Source organism: Haliotis cracherodii, unplaced genomic scaffold (genome assembly GCF_022045235.1).
Source record: "Haliotis cracherodii isolate W230 unplaced genomic scaffold, xgHalCrac1.p SCAF_5, whole genome shotgun sequence".
Lineage (NCBI taxonomy): Eukaryota > Metazoa > Mollusca > Gastropoda > Lepetellida > Haliotidae > Haliotis > Haliotis cracherodii.
Genome location: NW_027266308.1, coordinates 15573400 through 15600370, shown reverse-complemented (window position 1 = coordinate 15600370; position 26971 = coordinate 15573400). Strand labels below are relative to the sequence as shown.

Sequence of the window (26971 nt, the reverse complement as noted above, 5' to 3'; positions counted from 1 at the left end):
AACCCTGACCACATGATTCCTATTTCAGTCATATTCAGCCTACCCTGACCACCCGATTCCTATTTCAGTCATATTCACCCTACCCTGCCAACCCGATTCCTATTTCAGTCATATTCACACTACCCTGGCCACCCGATTCCTATTTCATAACAATACATCTATATACATCTATGTGATATAAGGTAAACAAACAGTCTACAGAACCATCTGGATTGTCATCAAGAACGAACTTTGAGGCAAAAGGTATTTGAGAAAAACATCGACAATTTCAATAAATATATCTATCAGTACTAAACAGAAATTTTGCAGCTGAAATAGTACTTTCACTGCCAAGGTAACAATATACAACACACGACAGCAAGCAAGTGGGGTTAGTGCTACTTTGAACAGAATTCCAGCAATAAGACGGCGTATCAGCTTCATGTAGGAGGAAAGCCCAAAGTGATGCAGGTCTCCGACATCTAATCAATAACTGAATGACCAAAGAACATAATATGATTTATTAGAATGAAATAGCGACATCAATGAAGAACATGACTTGGGTTCAAAAATACATGTTCCAGTTACACATAGATTCAAACATTCTCAAATGAATAATCAGGGTTGACAAGTTATACTGGCACCCTACTGTTAATACCAATGTTTTTCAGTGCAGGTAGAAATACCCAACAATTACATTTTCTTTTTTCACAACATTTGTAACTTAGATGTGAAATTTACAAAGTATCAGTAACTATTTAATGGACAGATTTGTACTAACTTATTGTAACACAACATTGGTCTTAAACGAACAAATATCCATATGAATTGTTGATATTTACAAATGTTTTGTACAGAATACAAACTAAAGCAAATGGAAACCTCGGGTTAAAACGTCACTCAATTTTCTCCTCACAGTGCTGGTCCTCAGCTGTATGTAATATCAGGGTGTATATTACCCAGCTGTAAGGCATCAAGTATGTATTTCTGAAGAATGAAACTGGTGACTTAATGTAGAATACAGGAAAAGACTGATAATTCATAAATATGGAATTTGCAAACAATGCATCGAGGAACAATACTTTAGGCTGTGCATTTAAACAATTTGCAGAAGTTGCTGACACAATGGATAGCTTGGACAAAATACTGAGCATCTATCACAGTCTGTTGTAGGGGTGTTGGAGAGGCGTCATGATCCAGGTTGTGTTCATCAATCCTCCTCTCCTCCCTCCTCGTTCCGGATCACAGGAACACCTACAACAGATGGTTCCAAATATAGTTTTGATTACCCCACATCCAAGATTAACTACATATTAGGGCAGGGCCATCATGTTATGGTGCAAGGAAAATAACTCAAACATCATCTGACTTTGACAGCAAATCATGACATTTGTTTTTGTCCAAACATAGTTTTTGTCAAGTGTGTCACAGTGCACTCACAAGGATGTCCACTTGTGTCCTTTGTACTCATGAAGATCCTGGGTAGAAAAGGTCTTCAGCAACCAATGCTTGCCGTAAGAAGCGACTAAAGGGATCGGGTAGTCAGACTCGCTGACTTGGTTGATGCATGTCATCGATCCCAATTGTGTGGATCGATGCTCATGATATGTATCCCTGGATTGTCTGGTCCAGACTCGATTATTTACAGACCGCCATCATATAGCTGGAATATCGCTGAGTGCAGCGTTAAACAACAAACAAAAGAAACAAACTTGTGTCCTTTGGAACTTAAGTGCGTCAACTATTATTTTGTTTGTTTGTTGTTTAACGCCACACTCAGCAATATTCTGGCCATATGATGGTGAGCTGTAAATAATCAAGTCTGGCCTAGACAATCGAGTGATTGATATTGTCACTGAGTCAGACCACCCAACCCATTAAGTCACCTCTTGTGACCAGCATAGGTTGTAACCAACAAATTCTAACCCGCCCTCCCCGCTGGGTCCGAAGAGAGAGTGAGCATGCATGGCAGTGTGATGCTATTTGATACACATTAATGTTGATATATACTTAAAAAACATACATCTTAATATTTAGTGACATGTTTGCAAATTGTTTGATGAGCTATTTCTGTTATATTCTAAGTGCAGCCCAACTCTGCAAAATACTCTTTCCCAGCATCTGTATCCGCACTTTGTGCGTGAGTTGGCGTCAACGCCATTGTTATCAGTGTTTCAGTTAGTGTGGGAGGTAAGTGATCCTTGAACGTGTTCCACAAAGTGATCTCAGCACCACGACTGTCAAAAGTCAATACCAAAGTATGGGAGTTATGATCATCATGGCACATATTAGGATGCAACTCTGCACAGTAAATTCCGTTGCCCCTAAAAAGCAAGGACTACTAACCATCCAGTTTCCTCAGCTTGGGCAGTCTCTTTGATGCTTGGTCTCTCCAGTCTCCCTCAGCAGTATGTTTCTCTTCCAGTGGATTCCCTAAAATGGTAAAGATTCTCAAGTTAGAACTTGACAGTAAGTATGCTAGCCCTCTAAGATGGAGAGATGGAGAGATTTATTCAGTAAATGGATGACTGACCCTTTATACAGATTTCTGTTTAAGAAAATGTAGGATTGGTCAAATGTTTATTACAAAAGCGCATCTAAAGAGATGAAACACCTATGACATTTTTTGTTCAGTTTGCTTCCCACACCTTTGCATATATAGAAAGAAATTCAATAAAAAAAAAGAAAAGAGAATTTTTTACATTAATATAGATATGACCAACACAACAGTTTTAACAATTTCATATGTAATTCAAATAATACCCCAATTCTGAGAGGCAATTTAAAGGCTTAACATTCATACAAATCAGCCAAGATTGAGAACCACAAGCCCAGCGCACTAAGCATCAACGTTGTCGTACATGGCATGGTAAGCTCTACTTGGCATTCTTGAGTGAGTATGGTACAATGCCGCTTTTAGCAATATTCCAGCAATATCACAGCAGGGGATACTAGAAATGGCTTCACACATTGTACCCACATGAGACTAGAACCCAGGCTTTTGACGACTGAATGCTCTAACCACTTAGCTACCCTACCGCCCCTAGCACTATTGAAGAACTATTTATCATGTTCAGATATTTCAAAAGATTTACAAAGAAGTAACCAGTTAACATCTTGACTACTTATCAACTTATTCTATCCAGTAAATGTATTAAATTAGGTATCAGATATATGTAAAGTCCCCAGTCTTGTGGGACATTAGAAATATATTGTAGCAAGGATCAAATTGTACCAGCATTGGTCTAGTTGTCCAGCGTATGTGATGACCCCTGGGCATATAAAATGTTTTACTCACCAACCATCAAGAGATCCTCGAGACAAGGGAGGTCACCCTGAAATAAATATAATCACTCTGCAATTACATAATCAAACAAAAATAAACAGCAGGACTTAGAAACACCTAGTCTTTTTAACTCCAACAACCCACTGCTCACATATCACAACAGCTGGAACTCCTCAGACCCCAACTATTCCAAAGTTCCCAGGTTATTTCTTAAATAAACACTCCTTCATAGGACGTGTTCATAAATCTCCAACATCATCATCATCATCATCATCATAAAGATTAACCAGCTACAAGCTTTAAAGCATCGTCAATTATCTATTACTGTAACTACATGTGTTGATAAGGGGAAGATGATCTCTTAAAAGTTTTGGTGACGTCCTATGATCTTTTCAGATTCATCTTCAACTTTGAAAATCATTATCATGCCCATAAGCAAGTACCAGTTCTGACACTCGGCCTTTCAACCATTGTATGTAATATGATGTTTTCATGTGGTGGTGTTGTATTGACGCAAACAATCAATACAGTTGGTTGGTTGGTTTGTTGTTTAACGCCACACTCAGCAATATTCCAGCTATATGACGGTGGTCTGTAAATAAATGAGTCTGGACCAGACAATACAGTGATTGATATCATGCGCATCGATCCAAGCTATTGGGATCGATGACATGCATCAAACCAAGTCAGCGAGCCTGACCACCCGATCCTGTTAGTCGCCTCCCACAACAAGCATAGTCACAATCAATACAGATCAATACTGAGATGACTCAGCCATAGGCCATAACTTTCTGTCAATATGAATTCTGTCAATTCTGGCAGTCTCAGGTGTAAGACAAGCAAATATATTTTATCCTGAATTTGGAAATTACTCGATGTTGATTTGTCAATCAGAGACATCAAATCACAACATCCACCTCTATAACAGCTGATTTGATAGACGCATCACCGCTGAAGCTAATGTTTATGAAAAAGTACTTCATTCTCAGTCATTGTTGATAGGTATTTCTAAATAATTATATGTACAAATATAGGTCCAAAAATGCAGTGTAGTGGTTACAATTATATACCAAGTATGAGATGCAACACATTTTGTGCAGAAAACATGAGAGAAATCCCCAAAGAGAAGGTATTTCTAGTTTTGGTGTCAATAGTCAGCTTTAAAATTTGGCAATTTTTTAATGTTGACATCATATATTTTGCATCATAATAAGCAGTGTGGCATTATCATGGTGAAGTGCGATGAAGAATGAAACCTTGCAAGGCTTGCTTAGTTTTCTTAAAGGGTGCCCAAGTTACTATGCTAAGTGGTTTCAATGCCTGTCGTATGTTCAAGTTAAGTATTACAGTGTAAAGAAAAGGCTTTACATTTTATAACACCATATTTTGTTCAAAGGCTGTAGTCAGTGATTCCGAAATCGACAACCTAGGTACTGAAAACAATGGACTCAACCCATGCCACTTCAATCAATATATTTACCAAAGAGTCTGTGTTTTATAAAGTCAGTTCCAAATAATACCAATAGAGTGTTTTTCAATCTACAGGTAACTTAGCGTAACATTGAAAACAGTATGTTTATCTAAAAAATAATCAAGATCACAACTGACTGAAAACAGATGATTAATGAACAAGTTTAATTCTCCTGATTGCCTCTGTAAGCACTCAAACATTATTCATACTTACCAATTTTCCAAATTCACCCCAATCTTTCACATAATTGTTGGAAAGATACAAAACCTGAAATCGAAAGAAAACAATAACCAGCATTATAGTGAGTGAGTGAGTTGGGTTTAAGGACTCTTTTAACAGTATTACAGTTATATCTTGGCGTGTCAGCTTAATGTGGGACGAAACCCCGAAGTGATGCAGGTCTCAGACATTTACGAGCACAGGTATGGTGCAGACAAACCTAGAAACATTAGGGGAGAAACAGGAATCGAACCCACAATCATAACTTTCTGGCATGCCAAAGGGACACAACTCTACACAGTGATTTGCAGTTCCCTTATACCACCTGGACCACCTATTCCCCATTTTATTCAAGAGACATAACTTGGTTCCAGTCATAAGAGTCCTTATTCTACGGGACGCAACTCTGCACAGCAAATCGCCTCGCCTTAAACGAATGGGCCACCCGTGCCCCCAACAAGTATTTTAAGGACACAACAGATAAATTCATTGTCCCTTAGGTTAACAGCTACCTTCAATTTTGGTGGTGATTACATTGACTCATATTAACATTTTTAGCTAAGGGAATCTTGTTATTTATTTATAGGGAATACAGGGATAGAAATTAGCACTAGCCAGCTAGCCCTGGCCAGGTTTGTTAATGTTAAGTTATCACTACTAGGGCTGGAACATTTTCTTGGTTAATTTCTGTCTACCCCCAGTACCTAAAGGGCTACCTTCAGTTGGCCCTTGACTTCAATCCTATATTTAAATCAAGAAGAACTAATTGTTTGGAAGGTGGGGCTTCAATATATTTAACCACATAATCTGTTAGACCAAGTTAAATGACATGAAAAAGTTGCATGCAGCATAAAAAAATCCTATAAAAACAAACTAACATACAGCACCAACAGTCATTAATCATGTCGAGATGTATTTCTCATAACGGGTGGATAGAGTGCTTTACAAACCTTCAATTTTTTCAAAACATTGATGCCCTTGAGTTTCTCAATGAGGTTGTAAGATATCCAGAGCTCTTCAAGCGTGTCTCCCACAGCCTCCTGTTGGTGGGAAATAAGCATCACTTTACTGACATAGTAGCAGCTGATGGTATCCCAGAAACCCAGGGTTTGATGACTTCATATGACATTGTGAAATGCAAAATTAAATATTGAAAAATGATGCAGAATCAATTCCGTCAAACCAAATACGACATTTATTCAAATTTTGGATTGAGAAAAAAATGCAGTGAAAAGTCCAGAAGATTTCCAGGGGATCCAAATCCAATCACATTTAATGTTATTCTGATTGAAGGATGCACACCTATTCATTATACAACACTAAATTAAACATTTCAGAGACAACTCATATTCTGACTGACCCAAAAATCCCCCCTCCCACACACACCCCTTTATGTGAAATGACATAAAATCTGTGACTTCAGCCACTTCTCAGAAGCCTGTGTCTACTAAACTAGTCCAGTAAGATCAGCTTACCATTTTCCATATACTACGCATAAAATCTACTGAAAATACTGTCACAATACAAGTTAGGGAGAGTAGACATGTTAACAATTTGATGAGATTGAAAGCCATCAATCATACACATACCAAACCTGTCAAGCTTTTGATATTATTTCTCCCAAGTGATAAAATCCTCAGGTGTTCTAAAAGAAAAAGAAGAAAATTGTTGAAAATATGTAAGAGCAATCTGTGCCAACAAAGTCTAACGTACTATCCCATACACAGCATACCAGCTCCTCTGACAACAATGTCACAGAATGCAATGTTTTTCAAGGCTTTTCGTGTTATTCATTTGTTATTTTACACTGCAGTGACATTGTATATCTCATAGGCATTGTCAACTTACTCAGTCCATTAAGATTTGCAATCTTCTCAATGCAATTCGTCGACAGGCTGAGTTTCCTGCAAAACATGAAATGTCATTGTAAAAAAAACATGTTCATCTTCAACTGAACTAAAAAACATGAATTATTCTGGACTGATGTTGGATTTATGGTGCTAATCCACTGAGATACCATGTCGCAGTTTCCCATGGATACCCCACTCAGACACAGCATACAGAGCTCTTTTATTCTCTTAATGCTGAGTGCTTGAGAGGGTAGCAACAGGTGCCATCTTTTGGTTTAACGAGGCCGGGGATGGAACCACCAACCATCCACACCATGCACTCTCTGGGCAGACGCTCTATCAACTAAACCAAGAAGTCAGTCCTTAGGTTTTTCAATTTTTCACTCTTCCAGCAGCCTTTATCTACACTATGTACATAGCTGGGTTTAGTACACCAGTGGTAAAAGGATTATTCTAATATGCTTCTGACACCTGGGAAAAAGTAAACTTTTTGAGTTACATCATAATGTACTGACATCATGATGCTGTACAAATAACATTGGATCTGTGACCTATTCAAACCGGGAATCATCACTGGGGTATAATATAAGTCTTAGATTATCCTCTGCCACCTTTTCATATATATAACCAGTGGGACGACAAGGCTCATCTGACACCTATCAGGACGGTCAGATCAGTGCATCTGCCCGGATTCATAAGTAAAACTCTATTCTGTCACACACACACGCTTGCACACGCTTGCACACGCTTGCTATGAAGGCAACTGACAGGATCGGATGCTCAGGGTGTCAATCACTGGACTGTCTGGTCCAGGCTCGATTGTAGATATTCTGCCGTCATAAAGCTGAGTGAGGCTGTTTAACAACACACAAGACATTCCTTGCCACCTTTAATATGGTGTCGTGCCGGGTTAGCGAAAATCCAATTTTCCCTAGTATCAGTAAAGCGAAAACCCAAGTTGGGGTATTTGTCCTGCGAAGGCGAAAATGGGTAATTGCTATAAAAAACACCGGATTACCGTAGTTCAGATTAGCGCCATTGCTGTTACAAACAGACGATAGGATAGGAGAGGAGAGGAGCGGAGATTTACTAGAGAGTCGTTTCGTAAAAAAATAATACAGTTGGATGAAGAGATGATCAGTTTCTTAATTGAACAAACAATTAGTTTCTTAGTTGATATGGGTTATGATACCGATGGGTTTAGAGGAGAGTTCGTTTCTTAAGAATACATACAGTATGTATTTGATGGTATATACAAAGAGTGCAACTTATTTATCTATGTCCAAAATGGCTAATGCACAAGTTCGAGTGACCATGGTTGATACCGTGCGAGGTGGTCAGCACTTGTTTTATGAGGGATTCAAGTTTCGTTGTTGTAAGAAAACGGTCCGTGAGAAGAAGTATTGGAACTGCGTTTTTGCTGCCTGCAGGGGGGCGGTGATCACTGAAAACGGCATTCTTCAAGCGGCTTTGCAGGTAAGAAAATAATGCACATTATAATGATGATAATAATCTTAAAGACATAGACTCAAAAGACTTTGCTTAACAAACTATTCAGTTATATATTTTACTTATTATTATTACTTATTTTAGATACCACAGGTATTTTTTGAAGTTGTTACACTATTTCAAAGAGAACAATCCAACGTAGAGGTCGCCATTCAACGAAATGGAGCCCACTGGTCAGCACCACCCAGAAAGAGAAGATACCGGCTGATTGACAACTGTCTTCAGGCTCTGAAAGACAATCTCGTCAACAACGTCATCGGTGACGTTGAGTACACAGATCACATTGGTGACCTTATCCACTTGGAGTGAATGACTTGAACACAACGTGTATGCCAGTGCAACCGCAAATTTATTATAGCATGTATTTATGTATTTACCATTATATTTTAAGATATAAGTTATTGTTGTTTTTGTAGAAATTATAATGTACATCTATGAAATATTAAAGTATTAGAGTTATTAAATTTGTTAAATGTAAAGTACTTTTGTGCAACTATACTATACTTCAGCATCTAATAAATTACTACTGTAATTACGGTATACACATTTCTGTATTTTTCTTGTAATTTGAGAGTCCCGGTACAGCAATATCCCATGTTTACTGTAGCATGACCAGTCTTACTGTAGCTTCACGTAAGCGATTAGATTTTAGAGTTGATTATGGCTAGGTTTCGCTCTTCCGGCCCATAACCTTTAATATACCAGGGCACAGCATAACGGACAGGCAGCTATTGTGAACACTGTTTGCTACTTACTCGCAACAGGAAAGAGTTGACAGGGAGGCATCCATCTTCTCAATGGGAGGTAGCTGTCCATACAGCTTCACCTCCTTTGACTCTGAAGCCTTGCTCTCAGTCTTCTCCTCCTAAAAGAACCAAAAGCAAACTTTGATAACCACAAGGATGTGTACTGATATTGAAAACCTAAAATGACCATTAAAATATTTGAAAAAAAATATTTCAGCATTATGACAAAACTGAAAAGAGATCATGCATATATTGTAGAATATAGACTGTAAATCATGAAATTAATGCATCTCCAAAAGAATGCGACCACTGGCTCCTAGCCCAAAAAATGTAACTCAATATGAATGTGACATCCCCTCCTCTCAAGCATAAGTGGATTTTTATCTACAGAAAATGTCCTCCGTCAGGATTTACAGGGGAATCCTCACCTTAATCCAACCTTACATTAATCCAATCACACACCAAATAGCCCCGCTTATAAGCACTGAGTAGAGTACTTCCGCTAAAACAATACATGCGTGCTGGCTCGTGTCTGCCTTTGACGCAGTCGCAAAGAACAAAGACACTGTGTTGCGTGGGTGGCGTCTGTCTGGATTTGCAGGTGTGATCAGTGATGACATAAGTGAGTAGAATGCATGTCTTGACCCTAGCAGTGACAATTCACAGGATGTAATTAGTGTTTGAATGACATTGTTTATATACTTGTAACAAGTGCTGCTCAATAAACAGTGGAGGGGCGGTCTGGTAGCCTAGTGGTTAAAGCGTTCGCTTGTCACGCCGAAGACACGGATTCGAATCCTGACACGGGTACAATGTGTAAAGCCCATTTCTGGTGTCCCCCGCCGTGATATTGCTGGAATATTGCTAAAAGCGGTGTAAAACCAAACTCACTCACTCAATAAACAGTGGTGTGGAATACATAGTTGTATGTTTTCAGTGTACGTCTCAGTTGGTATTTCTGCTATCCAAAATGTCAAAATGTGTTGATATAAATGTGATGTTTAATAATGCGAGCAAAGACCACTTGCATTATTCGCATTTAATTCACACTCGCCTTAATTTCAAGATTTACAGTACATAAAGCAAGACGAGTCACTGCTAGGGTGTGTCACTGGAGAACAAATTTGGAATTTTGGTATAATTCCAAATTCCAAATTTGTTCTCCAAATTAAGAAAGCAACCCTAAAAGCCTAGGTTGTCTAACCTTTTCGGACGTACCCTTTTCAACCAAACACTAAATGACCTGGCGGGCCTGTGCGCGAAAAACGCATATGTCGGAAAGCGCACGTTAAATTCCTAATTTAAGTAAGTAAGTACTGCTAGGGTTTAACAGAGCTTAGAAAACATTTCATTTATATAATCTTAACTGTTGATGGAAAGTAATACGTATCAGCTGCATAGTTATTGCATTTGAAATTAATTATCCTTTGAAATGCCTGTATTTACTTAATTAATCAACAGCAAAAAATGTGGAGAGCAAACCTACCTACTAAATAGCAGTGGAAGAAACTTACTGTTTTAGTCCACTAGTCTTTATAATGATAACAGCAAAACCCTATATAATGGCAAATTTCTACTAGTTCTTATGATACCTTAACTATTGGGCAGTTTGGCAAGGATTTCTGAGCCTCAAGCCTGAAAGTGCCTAATAGGGACTGTAGTTTCGGGACCTTAGTCATCTTGCGATTTTCCGGAACGGCCAACACTGAGTTAATTGCAGCCAAGTACGTAGTAATGGTGCAACCTTTCAAGTGTCTTTGGGTACGCAGATGTAGGAGGTATTCAGCTAGGAATTGTGGTGACGCAGTTGCAGGGTCTTGACTTTTCGCCTTGCAAAAAGTTTCAAAGGATCTCCACTTGTGAGAGTATAAACCTTTAGTAGAGGGACGATGAGCTAACTTTAAAGCTTTTGCTGCCCGTGCCGAATAGCCCTTTGCACTTAACGCCCTTTTACGACGAAACCTGTCTGGCGTTGGATGAGGCAATTTGCTGTGAGGGTGAATAAGTAGGTTGGACCACTGTGGGAGGGGTAGTGGATTGTCTACTGTTAGATTTCTGAGCTCGACGAACCACCCTCTCTCCGGCCACAAGGGCACGACCAAAGTAAGAGCCAGGCTCCTTGTCTCCTTGATCTTCTGTATTACCCTGGGAAGTTAGAGTGGTGGTGGAAAAACATACGCCTTAAGCCCTTCCCAAGAAATGCTGAAGACTGTGGATCTGGTAACGGGGAGACATACGTCATGAGTTGGTAATTTTGCCAAGTTGAAAACAGGTCGATGATTGGTTGCCTGAACTTCTGAACTGGTAATTGGAATGCTTCTGAGTGGAGTTTCCACTCAGTGGGGGCCACCCTGCCCGGAGGTGATAATGCATTGGCCAGAATGTTTCGACATCTGGGGATGTGTTGAACTATGAACTGTAGTTGCAACCTTTCCACTAGATGGAAAAACCTGAATGTCTGTTGAAGCAGGGAGTGGGAGTGCGTTGTTCCCTAATTGTGCAGACACCACACCAAAGTGCTGTTGTCTGTGGATATTGCGAGTTGGGCTGACTGTAGTTGATTCTGTCAATGTGATATGCTCCAAATGCTCCTCAAGTGTAGAAATGCAGTTATGGGCTTTATCACTCATGTAAATAGCCACAGGGCCACTGAAATGCCAAATGGGAGCACTGCCCACTGGTACTGAACCCCATTGAACTGGAATCTGAGGAACCTGCAGTCGGAGGGATGGATAGGTATATGCAGGTGGGCATCCCGCAGATCAAGACTGATCAAGGAATCTAACACCTTTATGCTGGTTCCGAGTAGTCTCAATGTGGTGAGGCGGAAGTAGGGTGGATGCTTCAGGTAACGTTCGTTGAATACAGAGAGATTGTGCATCATTCTCATCCTGTCCTTCTTGGGTACCAGGTAGATGTGAGAATAAAAGCCTGGTGTTAGAGCTGGTGTGTGTACAATCTCTACGGCTCTCATTACCAAAAGAATGTCTATGTTGGCCTTTAATAGCAGATGTTGCTTTCTTGGATAACTTCAAGGAAGTGGAGCCATGGTCAACAGTGGAACCACCAAGGTAATCGTCCTTAAGGATGCTCCAGCTCTTCCAAAATCGATTCAGTCTCCCGCCTACGGGGGTATCGACAATTGCGACGACTGGGGGTGGGAGATCCCAGTCGTGATCCTAGTCCAACATCTCAGTGTTTACCCTTCTTATCGCCTCCCTTACTGTGGTATTTTCCATGCTGGGACTGATAAGAACCTTGAGGTTTCCCTCTGCCACACCCTTTTCCACAAAAGGATTCCTGCACCTGGCCTTCCTTGAGAGACTCGCGTCTAGGCTTATAATTCAGTGGTAGAAACTAACAGTTTCAGTCCACTAGTCCTTATTATGATAACATATAGCAAAACCCCTAAAATGGCAAATTTCTACTAGTCCTTATGATACCTTTACTATTCGGCAGTTTGGCAAGAACTACAGGACTAGCGCCAATTTCTAACGCTGTATTTAATTGCCTGAGCGCTGGAATAAACTGTGAGAAACGTGCTCCAAAGCTTTGAGTGCCGTCTCATCCCTAGTGTAACTGGAAACTTTGAAGTCTATGTCTGTAATCTGTTCATTAAACAGAGACGTGGAAGACCAAGGTTGATGTAGCAGTCTGCGCTTAGACAGTGAGTCCCAGGTGGATAGGGCTAAATACCCAAGCCTCCGTGTGACAGTTATTTCTGACAACGTAGCATTAAGGTGATTTCTCATATGGCCAATCTCATGCTGTTGAAAACGACTTTAGTTTGGAGATAATCTAGTCTGTTAGGGTTCTCCTCAGACAGATCCTGCTCTACCGCTCGTGTAGATGATGCTAGTGCTGATAAAGGTTTTAATACCCATCGAATTTCTTTTTCAATAAACGCAACACTGGTATCCTGAACTTTAAGAGTAGTAGCCTTGACGAGTCAGTCATTCCTGTATATCCTCATCCAAACTATTTGCCTAAACTTGGGTGGCTTAAACGAAGGCGTAAGCATCAGAGTGGAAAAGTCCTCATCCAAAGATCTAATCATTACTGTCATCATCGGGTCGAACGGAATCAACGTTGGATGTGTCCATATTGTGTCCTTTTTATCCATCCCGGGCAAGACACTGAAATGAGCCGATCCACTACCCAATCAGGTACATGTGTATTCCGTTCTGTGGAAGAATCTCTCACTTCACTAATAGAATAGTCTGACAAATCAGAACAATGTTGACGTGAACGTCTAGATGGTGAACGACTTGTACTCCTATGTGTAGTGCAACCTCTGACCAAGGGCTTAGATGTTCCGCCTGGTGAATAGAAATCATGCGTTGATGTCCAACTACGCTCAGGCACTACCCAAAGATGAATGCACTGTATTATGATGTACAATAGGTGCATTATATACGTTAGGTACCGATGTAGGTGTTAAGACCTGTGCCATAGAAGTAACTGACGCAGGCATCTGATACAACTGAGTCATGGACTGCAGAAATTTTGATTCCAATTAGTGTTCTGTAACGGTGTTGACGCCTGAGCGTGTATCTGCTGCGCTGGATATGTTGGTACAGCGCTAAGCTGATGATGTGCTGCCTGCATGGCATTGTACGCTGATAGCCCTGGTGCTGATATCATTGTAGATGCGCTTTGGTAGTAGGCAAGAGCTGCGCTCAACGCAGGTAACTGAGATGCAATGCTCAATGGTGTTGGCTGGAATGTAGCTTGGGTTTGCGCTGCCCCCATCAAAGCATCTTGAGACGCTGGGGCAGGCATCACAAATGTAGATGTCTCAGATGGCTGCAAATTAGGGTCAGTTATAATACTCACACAGTCCTCTGGATTTGATGTTTTCGGGGAAGTGAACACTTCAGCAGCGACCGTAACGGCCGATATATTACCCGCTGAAGATAATGGCTTCTTAGTAATGACAGAACCATGCCCCTCGCTAATCAGCGATTGTGACATCTTCCTGGTCTTACGATGGGATTGCTCCAAAATACGTTTGTGAGTGACCGGCCTATTAGTTGTAAAGATCGTTTGAGAGAGATTTACTCACACATTTAGAGTTTGGTGCACAAATTTACGCAAATAAAAACTTTTTTGATGATGCGGGACTGGAAGGGTGCCGTACAATTAAATTAATCTATTGGCAAAAATATTGTAGCAATTTGAAAGTGTATTCAATAATTTGTATACACACAACTCAATGTAACGCCAAAGCTAGTAGTGTTTAAGAACATATAAATATGTTATACATACATAGCTTAGAATTGTAAACAAATTGACTACCCTGGTAGGCAAACAATTGTAATGCAATTCAAAATGGCGGTGAACAAACAAACAAACAGTAATCCAAAACGAGAGCTCAGCTGGTACACGAGCCGTGCTGTAGCGCGACAGGCAGTGATGTGCGGAGGTAACCACAGGCCATCAAGGTCACAGGACAGCAGCGATGGTCTTGAAAAGTGGGACTACGAACTACAGCAATTATATTTCTTCACCCAGGACCATTGCCGTTAAGCTGTCCTGTTTTTTGTCGCAAGGTAGGCAGTGAATGCATTAAAGAGTAATGCAGGATAAGTAAAAAATTATGTATATTAGTTCCTTTTCACAATCATTTTAGCCATTTGAATTTAGAAAAAAAACGAAATATAAAATATATCTAAGCTATAAGTGCATTCATAAACTAGCACTTGCTGTAAAATGCGCCGCCGCAGGCTATATTTAGTAAACAAATATTCAAACACTCAGAATCGCTTGGTTTATTCAACGACATTGCATGTGGAGGTGTAGATCACTGAGAGGAGCTTATGCACTGTGGATGACCCCTGACATCACAGGGCTTTGTTTCGCCGGTGTGACTGGAAACGAGATACTACAAATTACGGCATAGGGTATTGTGATGTGTTTGAGAAGTTTGTGGTACTGTATTTTAGAGGTAGGCTGCTCCTTACTCAGTAAAAGCTCCAAGCTTTTCAGCTGTCACGCAAAAGTAACAGGAGAATTAGCAGAGGTAGAAATTAACGGTTTTACTCTACTAGTCCTTATAATGATAACATATAGCAAAACTCTCAAAAATGGCCAATTTCTGATAGCCCTTATGATACCTTAACTATTGGGCAGTTTGGCAAGGACTACAGGACTAGTGCCAATTTCTGACACTGATTAGAGGGCCTAGTCCCTACACAATGACTTAAAACAAATGCTATTGTAATTAAATGTTGTTTCAGTGCCCAAAATTAATAACTAAGAAAAGGTGTTCATTCAAATGTGTCGCTAAAGGATGTCTCTGATGAAGTTGCTACACACCATTCTGGAACAACTGCTTTAGGCATTGTTAGTAAGTAGTATTTGGATGTTGGCGTCCAATTTCTATGTTTAATCACATTAAACATTACAAATGCATATTCTGAGCTTAATTCTAATTGCCCTATTTCACAAAGAGTCATGCTCAGGTCTCAAAGTTTAAATTTTTCACCAAGTAGCCATATGGCTACGAGTATTTTTTTCCAGGTAGCCAGTGGTAAAATCAAGACGTCAAGCCAATATTGTAGGTAGCCAAAAGCATTTGAAATTATCTTTATCAAATAACTATTATAATACATGTATGTACAAGTTACAGCACTAGTCTTGAATTTGTATCTTAATGGAAATTGTACTTAAATTTGGTTACCTGTGACTTGAAACAATGATGCAATTTATGTTACTAGATTATATAGGTATATCCTCGCTTATCCAATGAGCATTGTCAGCTAAAATAAAGTACTAATTGCATTGATTTTTATGTATGTTGGTTCATTGTCGACTTTAGAAGGAATTAATTATGAGTACAATTATTAGCAGACGTGTTTTCCAATATCAGCAAATAGAATTTAGTCACCACAAGATATTTGTCAAGGTTGTCATTTGGCTACCTCTGAATTTTAGACAGTAGACAATCTGAAGTTTAGGTCGCATTGGCTACCGTTTTAGTGGCAACTTTGAGGCCTGATGTCAAGTGCTATTATTTGTGTAGCATCAAACAAACGTGGTGTAGAGGTATTCAATATTCTGAAGGCGTACCTTGATATAATAATAATCACACTGCAACATCAAATGTATACAGCTGTTGGTTTGAAAGTTTAACCAATGAAATGAAAAAGTTTCACTCACCCATTTACCAAGAGCCTCCTTGATTGTTGTGCCTTTAGCCTGAATAATGAAATACACATCCATACAGATATGTATAATGTTTACATCGTTAGGGAGATCGCAAGGTTGATAATCACTGCATGAATTGCATCCCCTTACAATTAGTTTCAAACTCTTTATGTAACATCAAGTCACTTGTTTGGGACATATATTTAGAAATAAGTAAATCAAATGTGATTAAAAACGAAAAATACTCTTTGCGCAACTGTGATATAAAAGGACAAATATTCTAAAGTGACTACATATTTAAGGATAAAAGTGGGAGCTGAGATCCACACGTCCACCTACCGCCATTGCTTTGATATAAATGAAAGACAAATATTCATAAGTGACCCTATATTTAAGGATAAAATTGAGAGCCAAATGTATACACATCCACCTACCGCCATTGCTGCGAGTCAAGTTGCTAAGCAACAATGTCTGCGAGACTATATTTTAGAAGATGGGGCGACAAACTTAATATTTGACTATTATATGTGTCTGCAGCATATTTTGCGGTTGATAATTCCGTAATTTGGGAAGTCCTGCCGCCAAAAAATTTAAATCTTCATTTCTATTCAGAAAACACATTCGCAGCAACTCAACATTCAACAAAATGGCTGCCAAAGTCATAGGAAGTGTGAATGTGATGGCCCAACTTTTAAATAATCATGTAAGCACATCGTTAATGCTGTAACAATTAGTATATCGTCGACGCATTTTTATACGGGCATAGTTGTATGATGTCAAGTAGATGATTTGGTAATCATGTCTTGACACAGGTGTCATTGACTGTATTCTGGTTTCAGATGTTACCAAGTTTCTGTATTCGATGTGCACAGAGAGTCACACAGTTCAACACTCTACTTCGTGTTATAAGGTACAGTCAGTATTGTTTGTAAAGAGAAAAAACACTCTGATGAGTAATGTTCTACCAGCTACCATACTAATAAGTTGTTTTTGATCGCAAAAGAGCGCCCTCGACTCATTGAATTTGAAAATACTCGGAGTGTTGTCGGCACGGTTTCTGGTCCAGAGTGGATTATTGACACACTACTTGACATACTGAAATATTGCTGAATGCATCATTACTGAGTTCTCCACTGAGCTACGTCCACACTGTAAAACTAAGTGGAAATTTACCTAGTCATGCCTATGACTTTACCAGTTGGTTATGGAACTGAACAAAAGGGTTGATTAGGTCATGGACACTTACAAAGATTACGAGTGGGCACGGTATCTCATGACTTTAGTTTGTGGACACGTATGAGTGATCCAGGATCCACTTGCACAGAACAATGTTAGCGCTACTACAATCGCCATCCACTTGCACAAGATGATTGTAGACTAAGCTCAGTGTAAGCTACAATTAAAACTTACAATTGGTCCGGACCACTGTTATGTAGCTAAGATCATTGTATTCCCTGAAAACATGACAAAATAGCATGCAAGACTTGTTCTTTTTCACAAGGTTCAAACATTGCCTCTTTATTTTGTTAAACTTTATGATTCGAATCAAGACTTCAACAACATGAAGAACGCACCACAGATTTAACGTCAGAAATATTGTTAATTGCGATAGTTAACCACATAACTATTGAGTCGATAGTACCATTCCCTACCGACTCAATGCTGAAAGAAGTGTAAAACAACATACCTTTTCGCTAATCAAGGGAAGGATTAAAAGAGATTTGTAACGTTCGTGCCCTTTTGGATAAATCAAGGGCAGCTAACCTTGGTTTATACTCAAGATGGGAGTGGTTTCCTTTTGTCATGTTTGTATAAGCCCGTAGAGTACAATCTACCTTACCCAGTGTATTAATGTTATAGAATCGCTGAACTGCCACTATATTTCTTTTGGGTCACATTTGTGTCAGTTAACTTATTTTGTCTTTCGGTTATCATTAAATTAATCTACAAATAAATACAAGTTGAAGAGCAAAATCATACAGGTTTAAATCTAAAATAAAGTGGGACAGGGACGAGCAGATATTATCAGATATTTGTTAAGCAATAGCAAGATCGAAGATCTGATTTTAATTAGATTGCTGGTCCCTATGACATAGGTATGATTCTGATGCAACAGTTCTCACAAGGTCTGTCAGAATGCACATTGCAGAATATTGTGGAAATGTTTATGTCCCCTTTTTCCCAAACCATTTATCTTCAAGCATGTTAAACAGGATTCGATCCAACAGTCATACGTTTCTGCAGTGCGGAACATTAGTTGACTGGGCCACCTGGGCTCCGCTAGGGCTTTTTCAAGCAAGTGCAATGATAAAGCATCAGTAAAATGTGCGGAATGTGGCACATGTTTCCAGCCTGAGGTCCCCATGTAGATGTAGCTCTAGACTAGATAGACTCGGGTACATTCCTGGTAATAAGAAATGCCTTTACCCTTATGTAATGTTTTTTTTTTCACTTTCAGAATGCCTCATGTATCATTATCAGTGAAACACTTCAGCTCAGAGGTGAACAACTTCAAGACCAAAATAACAGAGGTGACATATTTATTGCAATATATTTCACTATTTTTTTTTATGGTGCCAGGATTTGGGGGCGGAGTGGACAAGGGGTCAAAAGCGACAGGCTAGTGAGTACCAGGTGCTGAGATCGTATTCCGCTAGTGACTGGGTTGTTATTCAGCCTTGGGACCAACAATATTTTACAGGTCTTTACAGTGTTGTCACTTCACCTAGTGTACAGTAAATAATGATAATACTAATAATAATAATTGATAATTAATAATAATAATGTATTGTATAATGATATTATATTGCAGTGTTTCATAACCATGGGGTCTATTCTGAAAATATAATACAAAATGTGACCAATATCATGATTATTGTCAGTAGGGTATTAGTTTATTATTTTTTTAAATTTTGCTTTAATCTTTTTTTTTAAATGTTGAACGCTTTTAATTACAAATAATGAATGTTACATTCTTCCCCATATCAATAATTATCTCATTACATCATAACAGTTTTGTAGTGTAACAGCAAGTGATGATATAAGTTAGCATGGCGTACATTTATTAAATATTTTAACTTATCCTGCATAATCATGCATTATCCTGCATTACCTAATAAATCACTTGCTTCGGATCTATAATTATATGAAAATTTAAGTAAAATCTTAGACATCTTTTATACTTGTATACTTATCCTGCATTACTCCTTAATGCATCTACTGCTTGTTCTTGAAAGAGAGAAAGATCTGTGTGAGGTCTTGATGAAGAAGAAGTTGTTTCAACTAGCTGAGTGGCTAACCAACCCTTTGACACAGCTCCCATGTGACCACGGAAGGGGTGATGTCACAGATCAGCACATTACTGTTGTCACCCAAAGAAGGAAGACCTTTGTGTTGAATTTTTAATGTTTTTCATAGAATCCTTCACATGTTGATAAACTCTAGTGTTTACATGACATGTTGTAGCCAGTGTCACCTTTGTCGCTTCCTGGCACATCCACCATACTTCTGGCTCAAGCTACTCATTTTCATGTTACAGGTCCATGACTCTCTGATCAGCCTGGATATCCAGGACTAATATTTACATGTGCCGATCCATCTAAGCAACAGGAAATTTCTCCGTTTCATCTTCGATGGAATCCACTATCAATGGGTGGTGCTCCCATTTGGAATTTCCTTTGCCTTGTGGCTTTTAACACGCATCATCGATATCCACCTTCCTCCACCCGAGGGGTGTCCATTTCGAGGCGTATATAGACGACTGCCTTCTGAACCATCAAGACACGCCCACGCTCCTTCGTCACAGGGACTTCACTCGACTTCATCAACTAGGATGTATCCTCCAAATGTGGAAGTCAGAGTGCTCTTTCATCAGAGGCCTATTTCAAACCAACCAAGACCTCCTCTCCTTCTTCCAAGACTTCCTGCACTCTACCAACCCTGCACCAGTGGCAGGTGCTCTCAGGGCTCCTCACACCAGCTCAGGACCTGACCTCCAGAGGCAGGCTCCAACTGCACCCCATAAAGATGTTTCTTGCTCCCTACACCAGGTGCCAAGATCCACCTCTGATGGTGGATGGTGGAATCGTTCACTTAGGCAGTGTCTCCTTGACAGAGCTTATGTTACACCTATTAGTCACGGATGGGGTCAAGTCGCCTCGGGGCTGTGGTCCGCCGCTCAACAGTGGCACCTCAACAACCTAGAACTAGATGGACTCATACTGGCTCTCTCTCACTGGAAACAGACACTCCAGCGCACACTTGGATCACCATATCGAGGGACAACATTACTGTTTGTATGGTGCCTCCGCAATCAGGAAACAACTCACTCCTAAAACAAACATTTTTATTCTTCCACCTAGTCGATCAATTTGAACTCCAGTTTTGGGTCCAACACATCCCGCGCTGTCCTTGCAGACGCCCTTTCCAGACTGGACATGGTAGCTCCCACGGATTGGAAACTCCATACAGACACCTTCGGCCTCCTCAACAAAGACTTGTTTGCCACCAGCCAGAACTACCAGGTCTGAACTGTCATATCGCCAATACCGGACCCATAGGCTTAGGCAGTCAACGCTGTCAGCGTCCCATGAAAATGACTAAAAGCGTATACTTTTCTGCTGCCAGTACTCTTTCCCAGGGTTCTTCAGAAGATCAGATCAACACAGAGCCTCAATCTGACTTTGATTGCCCCCTGATGGCTAGCGAGAGGTTGGTTTGTCAGTCTAAGGGAGATATCTGCCACCGACCCTCTTGAACTCCCTGACTGGCTGAATCTGGCAAAAGGCCAAATCAGGCTCCAGACAGGTTACATCTGCACATCTGGCTCATTTACAAAGTGCCAAGGGCCATTCGATTAGTGCGGCAAGGGCCATTACCCTCACACATAGATCATCTACCAGGGGTCTGTATGACGACAAGTGGCGCTCCTTCAAAGGTTTTTGCAAGGCGAAACACCAAGACCTCACCTCTGTGTCTCTGCGTCTCCCCAATTCTTGGCTGAATTTCTACTATTCTTGCACCACAAGCATCGTCTGAAGGGCAGCACAATCACGACCTACCTTGTGTCCCTCAACTCTGTTTTGGATGTTTCGGAAGATCGGAAAATGATGAAGGTCCCGGAACTCCAAGCTTTACTTCGCTTGTTCCGGCTAGAAGACCAGAAGACCAAGTTTCAACACCCAGAATGTGACCTGAATGTGGTCCTTACACTACTAAGAGACACGCCTTTTGTCCTACTCCGTTCGGCATCATATTATAACCTCACTTAAAAGGCGGTCTTCCTACTGGCTTACAGCTGCACATGTAAGTGAGCCACCCGTACTAGGCGTTACGCGTGTTAGGTTTGGGCAAGGAATGCATGGATCTGTTCATCTCGGACTGTGCTAGGACCACCTCAGTGGTCTAGTGGTAGAACCGTCCACCTGGAGAGCGGAAGGTCCGGGGTTCAATTCCCGGCCGCGTCATACCAAAAGACATTAAAAGATGGTACTTGTTGTTACCCTGTCTGGCGCTCGGCATTAAGGGGATAAAGCAAGGACTGGTCGGCTCGGAGTCAGTATACTCTGTCTGATTGGGATATTCATGTTAAACTGCAACATGGTATCTCAGTGGCCTAGCACTATAAATCGGCATCAGTTCGGTCTAGTACAAGCAGCCACACACACACACACACACACACACACACACACACACATGCATGCACATCGCTATATAAGTGCAATAATTTTGGACACGACGATAAACCCAATTTCACCTCACCTCACTTCGGACTGTGCTGGGACTTCACAGCAAAGAATCAACTCCAAGACAGCCCTTCCTACTTCTGCATCTATCTTTGATAGTGGGGGCCAAGGATCACTGTGGACAACACCACTGCCTCTTCACACTGGTATCGACGACATCACAGGTTGAAGTCAGCCATCATTCTTCAGGCCAACGAGGCTGCAGGACTGGATTCTCCGAGATCCGGGCAGTCCACTCCACCATGGCAACTGCTCCATTCGGCTGTTTCTGGCTTTCAGACAACGTCTTTGTCAGCCACTACCTGTGAGATGTCACCTTAGAAGATGTAGAAGGCGTACACAGCTTTGGCCCTTTGTTGGTTGCATAGTGGGTCACTGCGCCTAGATGCCATTGATGCTTCCTCGCTGCTGCGTGTCACCCCAGACTAAGAGGCTACATGCTAGTTGCATGAGGCTCGGTACATCAGTTCTAGACTTTAATTTCATTTAACTTCTATGACTGTATCCATACCTGGACTTTCTTACTTTCTTATTTACCTGCACACCTAACTTTCTCCCTCCTTGTTAGCAGGAATGGTCGCTTGATGCTGGACATCGCCTTTGCTGATTGGCTGAAGTTTTGGAGAATATTATTGAAGGTCACTTCTGAAGATGATAAAGATGCATTATAAGTAATGCAGGATAAGTTGAAAAATCTAGTAAAATCCTAGATATTTTTTATATTTGTATACTTATCCTGCATTTAAAGTGGCCCACCTGTTGCAGAGCTGCCACCCCACGATGCCTTCAGATGTTCCGGTTTAGCAGAAATATGCTGGTCTGTGATGTCACCCCTTCTGTGGTCACATAGGAGCTGTGTCATCTTGTTGAAACAACTTCTTCTTCAGCAAGACCTCACACAGCTCTTTCTCTCTGTCAAGAAAAAGCAGTAAATGCATTAAGGAGTAATGCAGGATAAGTATCCAAGTATAAAAGATATCTAGGATTTTACTTAAATTTTCATATAAATTGATTAAAGATCCGAAGCAAGTGATTTATTAGGATTCAGGGAAAATGCATATATAAAATATTATTGTCAGTTATAGCTTATAGACAAACATTCCTAATTACTGACGGCAGAAGAAAACATGGTTATATTTCTGCACGACTCATTTACATATATATGTTTGCCAATTGGTGCAAAAAATGTCAAATACTGAAACTAACCTGAGACATGTTTATTTTACAAGGCTGAGGATGCAGATGAGATTGATGATCTATACAAGCGAATCATCATTGAGGTCAAAGGCCACGATCCTGAGATCATCAAAAGTTACACCAATTTTTTTGCGATGACTGCAAGGGAACTCGATATACCCATTCACAATGTGTGAGTATACACAGTGATGGTCTGATCATACTGTTTTGTTGAGGTAGGATTATTTGTTTCCAACCAAGAAGTGAAGTTAAAAATCAATTTACTAATTATCATGATCATATTCAAGTGGAAAAACGTGAATGTTGTGTGCTCATTGTGAGGCATGTAAAATGGAACTGTTTTAAGTGTGTTTTTTTATGTGACCAATGCTGGTGATTTTTCAAATTCCTACAACGCAAAGATTATTGACATTAGATCAATGCCCATAAGTTCTTTTCTCTGAACTTCTTCCAAATGGGAATTCTTTTGGTAGATGTTGTTAAAAGATCAAAGGTCAAGGTCACAAGATGGAAAACAGTTGCAGAAACATTGTGGTTACATTTTCTCCTGAGGTATTCATCATGTTAATGCATTTATCATTAAACTAGTTCCGTTCCACATTTGGCGTCTTAAGGATGGAGCCTAAATATATTGCCATAAGGCTCGTGACATTGGAGATCATATGTAGACTGTTCGTCTTCAGACACACACCTGATAAAGACATTGAGAGGCTAACTCTACTCAAGTCGGTCCATATTTACAAGAAACACCGAGTACAGTATGAAGCAAGAACACACTACAAACAGTTTGAGGTAAGTGCTCAGTGTGCAGGTCACTGGGTTCAACATCTTCTTAGGAAACAATATAAAATTGTGTCCGTTACAATTGACTGAACATCAAGATAAGTGTACAAAGAGACAGCTTAACACTGTACACATGTCAACATATTCATATCATTTTTGAAAGAACAAACAAAAGTTTCCCACTTACTGACCAGAATTTTCACAAAAGAAACCTGTGAAAAGAAAAGAACCAAAATAATCTGGTCTGAGTGAGTGAACGTTGTTTAATGCCAAAATCATCTGAAATTACTTTCCAAAACCTAGTACCGGGTAATCAATCACAATATACAAGTAGATTCAGTTCAACACTTGAAACAGTCGGCCCAAGTGGGGTACAAGGTTAGAAGAGGTCCACACTTCTGGCTTTATGGCAAGACTGAAAAGATAAACTTGATCAGGTAGTCAGTCTCTGTGACAAGACTGATTGCATGTTGTTGTGCCTCAAGGCCATGCGACTGCTCCCAATCACTGGTTGGCCAGTTGCACTCTTAACTATACAGGCTGTAATGATGTAACTGCAAGTTTATTAAGTTCATTAAAGATCTATTTGTCAAAGAGTTTTGAGTTTTGAGGGTTCCAATGTGTGAACTGGCTTATTGCTTCCTTGTACACTGATGGTGTGTGGTTCGTTACACCAGTTTGCCTGGCTCGGTCTCTCTTTGCGTCCTGCTGTTGTTTGGCTATATTCCTGGAAACGCAGGAAAATAAAAATCCAAGCGTATCAAATATGCAACGAACATTACAGATACGCTACAAAAATAAAACTTGTACATAGCATTAAAATATTGTGAATTAACCCTGTGTATTCGATTAGCAAATCAGCAACTTATTTTGAAATTATAAACAGGCATTCCGTCAACCTTGCCAAACTCCACGATGACACTTACATCATGATCATTTGCCATCACACTTTCTTGTGGAAGTATTGTGGTATTTTTGAGTCCTATAAAGCTCTCGAACTCACACGAAACCAGTTTGCAGGGACTAGATGAATAGTGTTTTTAAATATTTAACTTAAATACCCACATGTGTAAAAACTACATGTAAAAACTAGTGGGTAACAGAAATTTGAATACCCAGATAGAATTACTGATACCCATTGATTTTAAAATGCATGAGTAAACTACCCACAACACCCAAAGCTTATCTGGAGCTCTGCAGTAATGTTAATTTTTACCATTTCAGTATACTGTATTGAGTGATATAATTGTGTCAGCAAGGTGTGTAATGATATGAACCATGAAAATCATTGTTGGCAGATGAAGATAATATGTTTATGTATGATTTAGTGATATTCTAGGATGGAATAGATCCCCAGCAACCTATGCTGGCTGTAAGAGGTGACTAAATCGGTGGTCAGACTCATTGTAGCCTGATGGTGTGGAATGTTGCTCATAATATAAATCAATGGATTGTCTGGCTCACACTTGGTTATTTTGAATCAGGCATTTCTACTGAGTGAGTTGTAAACTTTGAACAAAACAAAAATAATTATTCTACAGTGAAACCAAATTAGTCTGGGTTAATATAGGTCTTCAGCAACCCATGGGGCCGGCTTTAATCAACAAACAAGCAAACAGTAATCTTGAAATCCCTCTTTTCACAGAATTGTGGTTTTAATCTTTTCTTGTCAATTTAGGACGATTTCACTGTGAATTGCACTTGTTTTTTTATTTGTTTCATTGTTGTTTAACACAACCAAGTCACAGTGCCTGATCACCTGATCCATGTGGTTGCCCTTAAAGACCATTGTCAGGCCACAGGGTTTTAATAAAGATGTCCTATTCTTTACTAAACAGCTTCTGAAGCTGACTGGTTCCACTGCTGACACTCTCCTGGAATACACTCAGAGGAACCTTCCAGAAGGAATGGCCATGAAAGTCACCAAAGTAAGCATCGCATACTTTGGCCGTGTTCCAATTTCAAGTTCACATCAATTCTTGGTTTAATCTGTACTTCATCATCCAGTGCATTATGCCTCCATTGTAAAACATCGCTGCTCCTGCTTCATGTTATATTTGATGTGAATGATTTAGTGCCTAAAATAGCTGTTCCATCAATTTAATCATGATTACAGTTCCATCTTTGAGGAAACAAGCTATACTGTCGCTGGTATTGGACATGTCTTGTAACCATGGTTACAACTTGGAACACAGTAAAACAAAGACTCTCCCCACCTTCCCCCTCAAACTTTCATTTATGAGGCTCTTGCTTTGTAGTAAACACCATCATTTAATTTAAATACACTGGAGGTGATGAAGAATAGTCATATGTTACATATAGTCGGGAACAGGCCTGTCATTATATGGCAAACTATCGTGTTGATCGCGAGTTAGTCAGTGCAGAATAGATCTTTAAAAGTTGCCTCCCTTGTCAAAGGATCTGGCCATTTGACTCCCGTATTATGATTTTCCTGATTAAGAACCTTGCTCTGTCAGCACCGTGCCTGTACCTGGTTGTCAGGAATCAAGCCATCACTTTGGCCATCCTCCCACTCCCCATGTGACAGTTCAAAGTGGTGAACATCACTGTCATCAGCTGCAGTTACAATGTCTGCATACATTTGTCCTTGGTTTGCAGGAACGCCTTGAGAGGTTGCCTGATCATCTTCAACGCCCAATAGAAGGTTCCACATCATCAACAGAAAGTACAGACTTACCACCAGAAGCAAGTTGATGTGTGATAGTGTGTGATAAACTAGGGAATAAAATGCATTTATTATTCAGTCTTGTTCTTTAGGATAGAGCCGTAGACAGTGCCCACAATGAATGATGGGCTGTCTAGAAAGGAAGGAAATCCTGGAGCAAACAGCTAGAAGCACTGATATCATCGCAATGTTCCCATTGTACACCAGACAACTGAAGCTGTAATTTGTAAATGTCCTGTGCTTTGAGCAAGTGAGAAAAGGAAATAAAGTGTGATGCTTTTGATAGGCAGAAGGTTTGATGAGAAACATGTTTGTGTTATCTGAGTGAGTTACCATGTGACACAATTTCACT

General features: G+C 40.0%; 2 protein-coding genes across 4 annotated transcripts; one reads left to right on the top strand and one right to left on the bottom strand.

Annotated features, from left to right (window-relative positions):
- Positions 1-520: 520 nt before the first annotated feature.
- On the bottom strand, positions 521-21984 carry LOC139442730 (dynein axonemal light chain 1-like). Of its 3 annotated transcripts, none has more exons than XM_071223611.1 (10): positions 21970-21984; positions 16222-16260; positions 9070-9179; positions 6804-6859; positions 6545-6600; positions 5906-5995; positions 4950-5003; positions 3278-3314; positions 2326-2412; positions 521-1233 (listed from the first exon to the last, which is right to left on the bottom strand). In XM_071223611.1, the coding sequence occupies exons 3-10, from the start codon at positions 9102-9104 to the stop codon at positions 1190-1192; spliced, it is 459 nt and encodes a 152-aa protein (XP_071079712.1). In that variant the 5' UTR covers positions 9105-9179; positions 16222-16260; positions 21970-21984; the 3' UTR covers positions 521-1189. The 3 variants fall into 3 exon arrangements, with proteins under 3 accessions (XP_071079712.1, XP_071079711.1, XP_071079713.1); XM_071223610.1 differs by lacking the exon at positions 21970-21984 and adding an exon at positions 16644-16650; XM_071223612.1 differs by lacking the exon at positions 21970-21984 and adding an exon at positions 16549-16552.
- Positions 16846-26971, top strand: LOC139442729 (small ribosomal subunit protein uS10m-like). The gene is made up of 7 exons (XM_071223609.1): positions 16846-16912; positions 17049-17119; positions 18668-18740; positions 23183-23322; positions 23834-23942; positions 25772-25861; positions 26553-26971. Exons 1-7 carry the CDS (start codon positions 16856-16858, stop codon positions 26646-26648), a joined length of 636 nt encoding a protein of 211 aa, XP_071079710.1. The 5' UTR covers positions 16846-16855; the 3' UTR covers positions 26649-26971.

What these genes read in the sequence shown, in the direction of transcription:
- LOC139442730 (XM_071223610.1), bottom strand. An exon ending in TCAACTCTTTCCTGTTGCGA is followed by an intron (nt 6,860 to 9,069) that starts GTAAGTAGCAAA and finishes CATGTTTTGCAG; the next exon opens with GAAACTCAGCCTGTCGACGA. An exon ending in CAAGCTGAGGAAACTGGATG is followed by an intron (nt 1,234 to 2,325) that starts GTTAGTAGTCCT and finishes CATCTGTTGTAG; the next exon opens with GTGTTCCTGTGATCCGGAAC.
- LOC139442729 (XM_071223609.1), top strand. Translation starts at nt 16,856, where the DNA reads ATGGCTGCCAAAGTCATAGGAAGTGTGAATGTGATGGCCCAACTTTTA. An exon ending in ACTCTACTTCGTGTTATAAG is followed by an intron (nt 17,120 to 18,667) that starts GTACAGTCAGTA and finishes TTTCACTTTCAG; the next exon opens with AATGCCTCATGTATCATTAT. An exon ending in GATATACCCATTCACAATGT is followed by an intron (nt 23,323 to 23,833) that starts GTGAGTATACAC and finishes GTTCGTCTTCAG; the next exon opens with ACACACACCTGATAAAGACA.